Source organism: Oryzias melastigma, linkage group LG8 (assembly GCF_002922805.2).
Source record: "Oryzias melastigma strain HK-1 linkage group LG8, ASM292280v2, whole genome shotgun sequence".
NCBI classification, from domain to species: Eukaryota; Metazoa; Chordata; class Actinopteri; order Beloniformes; family Adrianichthyidae; genus Oryzias; species Oryzias melastigma.
The window spans coordinates 20,495,307-20,508,259 of NC_050519.1; the positions used below are offsets into that span (position 1 = coordinate 20,495,307).

The 12,953-nt window shown below is 39.0% G+C and overlaps 1 protein-coding gene across 2 annotated transcripts in view; it reads right to left on the minus strand.

Annotated features, from left to right (window-relative positions):
* The window catches only part of ntn1b (netrin 1b), a 62,404-nt gene that overhangs the window by 6,191 nt on the left and 43,260 nt on the right, over positions 1-12,953 (minus strand). For both annotated transcript variants that reach the window (XM_024272944.2, XM_024272945.2), the window contains 2 exons: positions 10,253-10,306; positions 5,887-5,961 (listed from right to left, as the gene is read on the minus strand). In XM_024272944.2, the coding sequence (XP_024128712.1) occupies positions 5,887-5,961; positions 10,253-10,306 (129 nt within the window). The remainder of the gene's footprint in view (positions 1-5,886; positions 5,962-10,252; positions 10,307-12,953) is intronic.

Here is a 12,953-nt window from a genome sequence, read left to right on the forward strand (position 1 = left end):
TAGTGAAGGAGCTGTCAATGCAAAATAATAAATAATAACCCGAGGAGCTCTCGACCCTGTCGTTTGTCTCAGTGGCGTTACCGTAGTGTGATGTCATCACTAGTCACAAGACCCCGAGCCGATCTTGAAGGCCGAGCACATGTGGTACCAATACCGGAACCGTTGTGTGAGCCTGGGGTGCATCATAAGACGTCTTTAGACCAGGAATATGTGGCCAACTTGGTTTAGTCGAGCCAGGATTTTATGTAACACCACTTGGTTTGCTCCACTTTTATTTTGCACTATTTCTGTTCAAAAGAGTAACACCAACAATAAAGAAAATAAAAAACAAGACAAAGAAAAAAATGTTGGGAATACTGGCAATCAACTGACAACCTCACATACAGACCACTTCTGTCTGCACACGAGACACTTTCCAACTTTTGGATTCCTTTGTCCTCCTGTATAATTGTGCTTTAGACTGCTATCTCTTTCTGCTTGGAATGCAAAATGCTTCACACACTTTGTCTCCCTCCTGAGCCTATTAGTCCATTATAGTCTGTTAATGATCACAGTGCAGGTAAACCACACCAGTGGTTATTTACAAGGAATTGCCAGCAAACTCTTCTTAACTGTAACAAAATCCATTCTGTAAATCTTCACTATATTACCCAGTTAGGATAACTACCATCTAGTTTATTTATGAATGTCTTCGAGTCTTGTTATGCTACAGAACTCCCACTTTTAAGATTAGTGGAAAATCTTCCCAAAGCTAAAAAACTACATATTTTATAGCTGGAAAACTAGAATAAACCAAATAAATTTGAATCAAATGTTTCTACATGCAGAAAATAACCTTCAATTCACTGGAAATTAGAATTACATTTGTGCATGTTTACGTTATACTTTTGTTTTTGTCAAAATTTCATTCTGTAGTTTGTCAATTTATTGGACATTCTGAACTTTATAAACTCTTAATTTAAAATGTATTAAAAAAGTTTGACACACTTGCAAAATCTTGGAATTTTTTAAATTCTAAGTGACATCAGGGTTAAACCACAGAACACATTCAAGAAAACTGAGAACTTTTTGGGGCTTTTTAGTTCAAATGTTTTTGCCACAAGTGATAAACTATCCTTAATTAATTTGACCAATAAGGCTTTGAATAATCTTCCTGGAATGGAATCATTCATCCTTCTCGGTTGTTACTTTTGTGCTTCAGTCACCAAGAGTTGAAGTCACTCATGGTAGGAATACAGTTATTGTAAGTTTTGGCTTTGATCACTTTGGAGTTAAAAAGGTCTGGAAGTTTTGCCAAAAGCCTCAGGCTGACGGGACTTCAGGAATGTTCACTCTGGTGTAGTTGTGTCTTTTTACAGAAGTTGATTCTGTGTGGTCCAATAGGAGTGCATTTACCACATTGAACACAAATCAGCCATCAGCACTCTCTTTTTGTAACTGCTCAGAGGGACGGTGAGGAAAAACTTCTGTTAAAACACAGTAAAAACAATGTAAATATGTAACTCTGATGGCTCAATTAATGTGAGTTAATGTCAGAGTCTAACTCAGCTCAGCATAAACAGAAGAAAATGTTTTTTTAAACTTTTGTTTTCAGTGAGTTGAAAATTTGACAAAGACAAAGTGGAATTCTTAAACAACAGTTACAGGTCAGCTGGTCACAGCTTTTCCAGATACTTTTTCTCTGCACAGACATTCGTCTATGTCCAGTGATGTGACACAGTACAGTACAATGATGCTAAGTCTACTTACTCAATGGAAAATAAGCCTCAAACATGAAATCAACATGTTCAGTTGACTTAGCTCAACAGAAAGCAGAGATGTTGGTCTGGCAGAGTACCTGCACTGCACTATTCAATAGAATAGCGGTATTCCTATTGTTTGCAGCCTTGTGTTAACATTATTCAAACTAAACACACAGTTGGGGTTTGCATAAATTCGCAGCTCTTTGGGTTTGGGGCTGAAATTCTTGAACTTCAATCCTAATTAAAATGAATGTGCACATCATCAAATGACCTCTAGGGTCTTGTAGCAAAAGAAAATGACTCAAAGGTTCACTTTGGTCCCACTTTACGTGTTAAACATACTTTCAGCAGCCATGGTGCAGAGGTAGAGTGGTCGACCAGTGATCAGAGGAGTTAATTCCTGCCCTCTAACTCTTGTGTTGAGGTGTCTTGTTATGCCACTGTAAGGCATCATAGTGAATGTGTGTGTGTGAATGAGACTGTAGGGCATTTTGAGGAAGGCAGAAAATTTGCTTTTAACTTTTAGAATCCCTGAAAGCAAAAAAAGTTTTTGTTTCCTTACTTAGATTCAGTTTTTCTACAGATGCCTCTGTACTTTTGCTTTTTTCTTTCCTGTCTTCCTTGAGCCTAACTGGTTCCAGCAGATGTTACCCTTTCTGAGTCTGGTTCTTCAAGAGGTTTCCTCCTAATCTTCCATTTTTAGAGGTTTTTTTTACTCACTCCACTGTTGCGTGTTGCATGATTGGGGCTTAACCAAAAAGCCCTGAATGTAATCTGTTGGTCACTTGTAAAATTGAGCTAAACCTTTTGAAAAAACTAGTCTATTCAAGTGTAATACAAATTCACTAAAAGTGAGGCAGTATACTTGAAGTTCAGTTTTTATACTCTCTATAGTTTTGTTTCCACTGAGTGGTACAATAAGGAGTAGCAGGGTACAGATCAGTAAACTCTGGCGAGTGTTTCCACTCAGTTAAGCCTCGTTTTCACTGAGCGATTTGTTTTTACGGCGCATGGGTTGTGTAGATGTGTAGACCGCTAGCGTGTCATTGTAGCGCAACGACTAGAAAAGCAACAACAATGGAGGTCATTTAGCAGCTCGTCTTTTTCTTGCTTTACTTTCTGTACATCGTGTATAACAGGAATTTAATGTTGTTTGAAAGAAGATTGCGTAAGAAGAATACCACCATAAAGATGAAAACATTGGAAAAGCTAGCTTCACGCTATATTGGTGCTTTCTAATGTTTTCATCACTTTCCACCAATCAGCAGGTGGCTACATTGGCCACCGTTCAATTTTTCAATGGACCTACAACTGATGGGGGCCCGCTAGAGGTTCTGTTTGGTATTGTTTAATAGGTCCATTTTACAATGGAAACACTCAAAATACCGGACCGTTCCATTCCGGAACCGCTCAATGGAAATGAGGCTCATATCTTGTAAACTTGCAATGTTACCATTTAGTCTGGAGAAGTTTTCAGTCAGTGCACTTCATTGCACTTTTAAAATGAACTGGATCAAAATACAAAGGTCTGTTTTTTTGTATTTTGTGTAGCGCTTCAGACGACCTCGAACTGAACTGAATAAACGTTTTATTCATATCAACTATATTGAGGATGTATTTTGTGTACCTTTTTAGGATAATTTCAGTGGAAATGTTTTTGGATTGAAAACAGAACTGTAGTCAGATTAAGTTTACCAAGTAACCACTGGTCATTTACTTCATATTAAGTATACATTGTAGTTTTGCTTTATGAATGAATGCTAAGCTCTGCAAAGGATACATTCATGAGTCCTGTAAGCCAGTCTCTGGCCTAGATTGACAAACCAGCCACAACTCTGTTAGCTTACTTCTCCCCAAGTATGTCATGGAGCGATCTACCAGCCAAACCAACTGTAATTTGGGGTCAAACTTAACCAAGCAAGTACAGTTTTCCTATAGTATCTGACCTCTAAATAGGCTGTGGTTTGGAAAAGTCATATCCTGCAACCGTGCTGGCAAATAGACTGATGAAAAGTTGGCTTCAAGTAGGAAATGAAAAAGCCAAAAGGTCACATGAATACATTTTTAGTCTATATTTACTGAACAGTCAATGTTTTCAATGATATTTTCATTTTTCTGCAGCAGCAAATATTGGCTTGTTTCTAAATATGTTGATTTTTCATTCTGGTTTGTGCTCATTTCAATGGTTTAAATTTAAATAGAATGACAAACAAATAGAGTAAAACAGACACCTAAAGACATTATGCCTATTCAACAACACTCAAGTGTTCACTGAAGCCTAATTCAGGCATCATTGACAAGTTTTTATTTTTAGTTGATTTCACTAATAGTTTAAATGTTTGTTGCCACAGACAGTAGCTGTGTTTCCATTACACATATGTGCAAAACTTTATTGAAATTCTTGAAATGTCAAGAAAAAATCATAATCAAAATGTTTCCATTAAATCGTAATAATGCGAATAAATACAAACCAACTCACCTGATAAGTCATTTAAAAAAATGGATGTAAACAATATTTTGAGTTACAACAGATACTTTTAAATTTGTGCCACAGCAGTAGCGCTCATCATCATCTATCAAAGGAGACGTTGGCGCCTTATTCAGGAAATGGAGCAGCAGGCTACATGGAAGCAGCTACGGATGAAGAGATTTTGGGAAGTCATGGTTGATTTTACTGTTTAGCTGTGGATCCAACAATTCCACATGTTGCACATTCATTGTTGGTCACGTGACTCATTTAATTTGATAAAATTTAATTCCAGTTTTGCGAAAAATTTTGATTCAACTCAAAAACTAAATCCTCTGAAAGCAAGATTTTTTTTTACAATTAATGCAAGTTTTATTTTATCTATCTATTTATTTTTTTAATAAGCATGTTTCCAGTGGGCAAATGTATTATCACAAATCCAGTTAGAGAAAGTGAAAATTTTGTCATTTTAAAAAATAGTTGGAGTCTCAAATGTGCAATCACAAATGACCCGAAATAAGAACGTTTTATTACAAAGCAAGCTCTGATTTTAAAAATGATATCTGTTCTAATTTGATTCTGTTTTTTAATGTTTTATTTTGTATACTCTATTTTACCTGTGTTATATAATTGTATGTGTACTGTCTATCTCTCAAACTCTGTTTAATTTATTTTACCATCAACCTGCCAAGGTACTCCAGATGGAAATTAGCCAGAGGCCATAATCTGGAAAATTTACACTTGTTCTAATCGGCATTAATATGCTTTGTCCCTTTCTCAATAAAGTCAGAACAGCAATTTAGGCAATTTCATAGTCAATAGCAACGCAGCAAATGAGGTCGAGACTGTTTGCCATATGGCGCGTTTCTCCCATGGTCTTCACATCGGACAAGCAGGGTAGAGATTCTTCTTCTTTTTCTTTTTTTACTGTTTACTAGCGCATGTCTGCCACGTACAGTCTGAATTCAAAAGTGGTGCAAATCTCACAAATCTTGCTCCAGGCTTTTTCTTTCACAGCTCTATTCCGATATATGAACAACTTGGTGTCATAGAAATCCATCTGGGCACAAACCGCAATTATTTTCTCCTCCATGATCAGTTTTCAAACACTTGGTACTTCTGTGAATTAAAAAGGATGTCAACCATATGTCTCTACCTAATCTGAGTCTCTGATTGGTTAAAGTTCAACCTGAGTGCGTTTAATGGCCACGCTTTGCACGTAGAGCCCCAAAACAGACGTAGAAACTTACATAGTGACTTTTGAATGCAAGAGTTTTGAGCATGCGTCTATATAGACTTTTAGGTGGTGTTAACTTAGCTTGTGAGTCACTGTGGTTCAATATCATCTGACATTTAGACACATTCAAAGTAGAATTTTGCTGCTTCAAATTAATAAAAATGATCCACTCTCGAAAGTGTTTTTGAAACCTCCCTGCAATCAAAGGTAGGAAATGTTAGCTGTGTGTTTATAGAAAGCCACTACAGAGAGTGTAAAGATCTTTAAGATTAATCTGTCTTAGTGGCCATGGCTCGGGGCGGTGTAAGTGAGCCGTCACTGAGACCAAGAAGAAGGGTGCGGACTGGCTGGAGCGGGGATCTGATTAATTGAGACATTTGACCTCCTGACTGCTGGCCGACATCCTGCTGCACACATTCCTGTGTACTGGACTCACTTACCGTAATCTTTTTTGCAGTACTTCTTCATGGTGATCTTCATTTTTCCCTTAGAAGCTTTGCAGTAAGAGTCACAATCTGAGGAGAGGAAGAGAGACAGTCATTTGTAAAAAAGCGATCCATGATGACTTGTGCTGCAGGATCATCAGGCAGGGCTCCAGCTGGACGGGCTCTACGTTTGGGCCCTCGGGGCCTTGAAGATACCTCAAAGAGCTCCTGTGGAACAGATTAAAGCTTGCTCCCGTTTCTGTCAGCACACTCCTGCTATCCGCCTCCCTTGTTTTCACTTCCAGCCTCCGCGCACATCAGTGTCCTCTCCCTCATTGTGTGAGGAACACAAAGGTCAGCCCTTCGTAAATGAGGGTCATGTGTCAGCCGATTTCTTCCATGTGAGTACCTGCGTTTGGGCGCCAAAAGAGTTGCCCTATGACTTTCGCGTGGTTTTTTTTTTTTTTCTTCCTTGCACTCGTTACCTTTTTGTGAGCAGAGAGCTGGTGGTGGGACCCGAGGCCAAACCCAAAATTGAAATCATTTGTTCCTTACGCTTTCCACTCACTGACACAAATTGGAAGCAGACCATCTCCAAGTGCAGACCCCACTCCCCCCACCACTCTGCCAGGGGAATAAGCCTTTTTTCATGGGGTGGGGGGGTGGGAAAGCCGGGCCGGACAGTGTGAAGAGAAAGGAGGGAGCAGTTGAGAGAGTGAGGAGACCTTTCAGCTCGCCTGAATATGGACAAACTTCATTATTTCTTCCAGCCCTCTGTCCAGTCTTCCCCTTTCTTTCCCATTATACTCGCTGTGAATGAGGTTGCCTAGGTAATGATGGAGGAAGAAAAAACCGCCCCTCTTGGAAAAAAAGAGCACGGTTTGGGAGATGAGGATCGAATTCATGTATGCAGAGAAAGCAGTTCTGGTGGAATGCCTGGCTGCTTTCTGGACTGGCAGGAAAAGAGAAAAAAGAAGGAAACGCTAAAGTAAATGAATTTGATGAGTCCATATCAAGCACGCCTGATTTCCATGTAAAAGAAGTGATGTAGGAGGAGGGGGCTCTTTACCATCATACTCCCCTCTTTGATTCATGACGTTGCTCATTAGTGATCCATCACAACCCCCCCACTCACCTCCATCAGTCCTTTAAGTTCATTCTGCGGGTGTCGTAGGACAACAGCGCTGCTAATTTGAAGAGTAGTATCGTTTGGAGTCTCTGACAGCAGCAGGACGTGTGACTTAGGTTGCTTTCACACCGCCTCAGCCCCATGGACTCGGTCTGAATAGGTGGGGAATGTCGATAAAATCTACACCTTCATTTGGTTTGCCTGCTTTACTCACAGTCCAAACCAAAGGAGTGGAACAATCCACCGAGGAGAATCATGCAGATTCTAACTGTTGCTTATTTGGGTTCAGTAAGAATAAGAAAAAGAGGCGTGTTAGTCTACTAGTCTGAATAGTCCTTTGGCTATCTGAGAAATATTTTCTCACCGGCAGGTTTTATCAACCACAGTGTTTATTTTTTTTTAATCGGTGAGTCCACTTTATTTGGTTCCTCTTTGGACTCTGATGCAGATCAGGTGAGTTGTAGTCTAACTGAGAAAAAAGTTGAATTCAGGCCCAAAGTGCAACAACAGACAAGAAATTGTTACAAGTAACCAAAAAAACAAAAAATTAAGACTTGTGAATAGGTTGGAAAATGTCTGTCCATTCATTTTCCAAACTTGCTTGATCTCTTTCGCAGATGCTGGAGCCTATCCCTCTACTGTTTGGCGAAGGCGTGTTCACCCTGGACAGTTTGTTGCATGGCTGCAGTGACAGTCAAAGAGATAGCCCATTTTATTCTCCTATCTTAGTGAGGCAAGCTTTTAAACTGATTGATGTTTCTAGACAGTTCAACACATTCTCAATTCCAAGTCATTTTACATTTTGGCGCATGGTTTGGGACATAAGAAATTGACATTTAGCGTGTCCCCAACTCGTTCTTGATGTGCTGGCTGTTCAATCATTTACTGTATAGTAGGAACTGGACTGATCAACCCCTCTTGTGTTCCAAATAGGAAGTACTCACTCTTTACAAGAAGGCCAAAGTCCCTTAGACTTCCATTGATAAATAGACAGTTATTTTTTAGTCATTTATTTGTCAGAATAATCATTCTTGATGCATTCTTCTTAACACGTACTTTCTAATCCTAATTTTTTTTAAAGCTATTTTTCCCGCCTCCAATGTTTAATTGACAGATTCCCCTGAGTCGCTTTCATTGGGAGGGGTGTGGACGTCCAACAAGCTGGAACAAGCTCACTCGTGATTGGAGACAGTAGTTCCTCTAAAAACGTGACTCAGACCGACTCAGACTAATTGCTGTCGGGGGGCGGCAAACAGTTACAATGTGGCGGTATAGACGTATCAGGAAGTCACAGAAAAAGGTTCTGGCCTGATTTTGCGGGGCTGGAGTAAGGCATTTCCTATGGGGGACCTCAACTCTTGTTATGTCCAGCTCCTACTTATAAAGTCAATGGTTCATATTAATTCAAGGCTCCCCAACCTCCAGGCCGCAAATCTGTACCGGGACGTGGACCGCATCGGTATCCTAACCTTATCCCAGTACCAGACGGAGATCAGTACCGGTACCAGACGTGGTACAGGATGTAGACTGGGCTAGGGTTAGGGTACTGGGTTAGAGTACCGGTACTGGCCGGGTTCCGCGGTTCGGTCCTTATCTGACAAAACGTCCAGAACCTGGATTTAATTGGAACACCTAGCATGTAAAAAACGATGAGTTGGGGACACCCAAAACATCAAAAAGTGACACGGAGGGGTCCTTAAAGGGTTACCAAACAGGGAAGTTGGAGGCTGACTCCACCCACAGCCGAAATTAGAAATATTTATCAATTATTTATCAAGAATTTAATGTGAAAGAAAAATCAACATAAACATTTGAAACAAATATTGAAACATTTTGAACTAATGACCAAATCTGCAACATTTTTAACGAAATTAGAGTATGTCAGAGGTCTTCTAAAGTTCATGTAAAGTTCATATATTGAGATGTATTACCTTTTAAATCTATGCAAATACAAGTGTAATAAAAAAATGGCAACAGAACAAAATGTAATTTTAGATGCAGCTCACAAGTGCTATTTTTAGAAGAGACCTGAGGGCACCTCGTGTGGACTTTGAGGGCCACCTGGTGTTCGCGAGTAACACGTTGGTGACCCCTGGTTTAGGGTTTGGTACCCTTTAACCAAACGTCAATATGTGACGGCTTGGCAATGAGAATGTGTTGGACTGTTGGGTCTCTTTTCTTTGGTTCATTTCTGAAGTTGTCTAGTGAGAAAGCAAACCAAAGCAGACAAAAGTGGGACGTTTCCTGACAGTTTGGACCAAATCCAGGAGGACCACGAGGAGAAAACCTTAACTCTTCTTTTTCAATGTGTTTTTTGGGGTTGTGCTTATTTAGATTTGCACCAAAGTAACTCTTCTTCATAATTTTAAAGAACTTAATATTGTTTATTCTCTTTGGCCCAGATTAGGTTTTGGAACCAGGAGCGTTTACACTGAAGTGAACTCTGTCACAGTTTATTTACAAGTCAACAGAGACATTTTGGTTCGTTTGGTCCTCACCAGATTTGAGGCATCAAACATTGTTTACTATTTGAGGAAACATAATGCTATATACTCATAATTATGTGGCACTACATGAATCAAATGTGGACCAAACATGTGTGTGTCCTTAGAAAGTGTCATGGATTTAATATTTGGCTTTTTTCAAGTTAATCAAGACCCTAATTTTAGACCCAACCTAACAGTGGGAATGCAATGATCAAGTAGCACCGGTGGCTCAGACGTTCAAATAAATCTGGATTATAGGAATTCTGTTCTGTAGAAATATCAAAGCAACTTAGTAAACCAGCTTCCAGACTGTAAACATCCTGTAAATACCAGCTGAGGTAGTGGTCGGGTCATCATCCGATGTCAGCATCCGACACCGAGAGTTTTGTCCGAGCACATGAACAAATAAAAGAGTCCAGCCGGGCTTCTCCACTGCCACAGTCAGCCTTGATTGAAATACAAACTGGTGCAAATGAAGCATGTAATCAGATTAGGGCTGAAACTCTGGGGAGGCTGCATGGCAGGCTAGGAATAAAAGCAACGAGGCCACGGGGAACCCTGCCAAAATATCTGGAGTTTACATCAGCAGCACTCTGACCTCACTGAGTGTTTGTGGTTGAAGAGTGTGGAAAAACACGCACGGGCTAGAAAAACACCATTAGAACATGCGAGGAGAAACTGTTTGCTTTACTCTGGTAAAAAGAGATAACATGAATGACCACGGAAGACCGGTTCTTCTTTTTTCCTTAATAAATGAGATGCTCACCTGATGGCTCCTCATAGCTGCTGTACGTTGATGTTGGAGAAGCAACCGGGATCTCTGAGTTAAAGAAAACACATACATTCAAGTTAGGGTCAAATCACTGGATGTAGAAATTAGTTAAAAACATGATAAAAACCTTGAAGGAAAGTCAAAGTTTACCCTGGGTGCTGTAAAATTTTGGTTCGATGCCTTCAAGGTTTTCCCATTTTTGTGAGGAAGAAAAGGATTACATTTCACAAAGTTTTATGTCACGCTGTAACAACTAAACTACATTCAGAGCACATTTCCTGCTCCGCGTTTTTCACCTTCCTAACACTGTCAAAAACCTTCCAGCTGCTTCAGAGGTTTAAATTATCGGGGCCAAACATGTCAGTGGCTCCTTGTTCTCACACATACCATGTGCGGCCTCCACAAATGACTTTATCAGAACTGAATGGTGGACAATGGCTAACACCAGCACGGTTATCTTATCTGTTCATGCCAGCAGAACACTTGTGCAGCGGACAGCCACCTTTCTCTGCTTTGGTGACACACAGGCCTTTTTATTGCTGCAGGTCTGAGTCTGTGTGTGGCAGATACAGCCAATAAACATATCAGCCATCATCCTCTTAGACTCATTCTTAGGGTTTATTGTGAAGAGGACCATTAGTGGTGTCAACTAAGCCGTCTGTTTATCTAGACTTAGGCTTGAACAGACAAACATCTATCTAAAATAATTAAAATAAAATGCAATAATAATACAAAATGAAGGTGAGTCAAGGTCTCACGCAAAAGAAATAGGTTTACACTCTGGTACTTTGATAACTGAAAACAAATGACAGACTATTACAAGGGAAGTGAGTGTTTTTTGTTCTCTTTTTGTGCTAGTTTTTCTGTATTCATTAAAAAAAAAAATTGGTTCAATTTTTTGGTTTGTTTTTTTTTGCTATTTAAAAATATATATATAAATAGGCAGCGTACTAACCTCATCTGCTCATGAAAACTATAAGAAGCCATAATGTGTCTGCATCATAGACATGATTTGTTGAGCTTACTATGTGTTCGTCACGATATCGCCAGTCTGTTTTGTTCATCTAACTTACTTTATCAACAAACTTTACAGAGGAAAATGTTCTGGAAGTTTAAAATAGTGACCAATATGAATTGTTTATTTTTGTTAGACAATCCTGAAGACAACATTTGACACAGAGAAGCAAAGTCTCACGTTGTGGGTGTGGTCAACTTTTTGGTTGGCAGTATGTTTTTTGAGATTTTTCACAACAATTTGTTTGGTTTTGAGATATTTTTTTCTGCTTTTTCAGATGTTTTTTTTTTTTTTCTTAGTTTTCCAATATATTTTTCTGGACGCATTGTGGCTTTGCAACTTCTAATTTCATGTCATTTTTCAGTTTTCATGAGCAAATAAGGTTAGTGCCCAACCATGCCTGTAGTGTCACACAGCCGCTACCTACATTTTGTACATTTTTCACATATGAAATTTCTATGGAGAGAAATAAATATCACTCCGATTTATGTGTGCTTAATTCTTGATTTGACTTTGGATTTGTACATGTGTATTCTTTGATCTGTAATACATAATGTGCATAAGTTCAAAAGATACAAATTTAAAAAAAATGCAAATTTACAAATTCAGATTGGTGCGTAACTGAGGTTTTGTGTGTGTGTAAAAGAGATTTGTACATAGTTTTTAGTTTCAAGCTGTTGTAATTTTCATTTGTGCATGTGTTAAATGTGTTTAGCATTTGTTTTAATATTGTAATTTTTGTACTTATGCACATAATGTATTATATGAGTTACAAATCAAGAATACGCACCCACAAATCGGAGCCCATACATTTCTGTCTTTCATGATACAAGCATGAAATACATAATTCATAAGTGTTTCTTGCGTTTGTCATTCGTTGATGTGCGTACATGTCCATCGAGGGTCTCGACCAACAGGTCTTTATGTGAATTATGGCTTTGAGATGATCAAAGTTTAGGGTAATTTTACAGAATATGCATATTTTATGTAGTGTACACAATTATCGTATAAATCTTATGCAATTGTGCGAGATGCATTCACAAATTTGTGACTTTCCACAACCATTTCATGTATGTCTAAGATACTTTTCAGGGACTAATGTATAACTTTGATATTGTGTGTATACAGCGCACATATCCTGTGAAAATTACGTAATCAACACAAAACCCACAAATGAATTGCAAGTAGCACAATAATCACGCATGGTTTGTGCACAACTTGTATATTGTGTGAGGGGTATATAAATCGGCTGGTCTCCAGCGCTCTATACTGAATGGGGGTCTCGCTCCCCCCATCCAGTTTTGGGCATAGTTAACAACGAATGATGGCATCACAGTGGGCAAAACCATCCAAAAAAGGATCTTTTATGGGGCTCAAAACAAGAAAAACTTAAAAATACACAAACAAAACCAAAACACAGATGTTGGGATATCCAAGGGAAGCTTTAAGATGATTGAATACATGAATCATTGACTCATCCTGTATGAATCAGTATCATATAAATGATGTTGGGCATTTTTAACAAAAAAACACTTTTGCTGATTCATAAAAGTTACATTGACCTGATCATTATCCACAAGGAAACTAATGCATAAAGTGGTTGCTATGGAGATGAAACCAACAGCATCTTAAAAAAAGTGGCAGCAGGAAGAGCGAGGGGTGTGTAGCTGCTACTGCCAT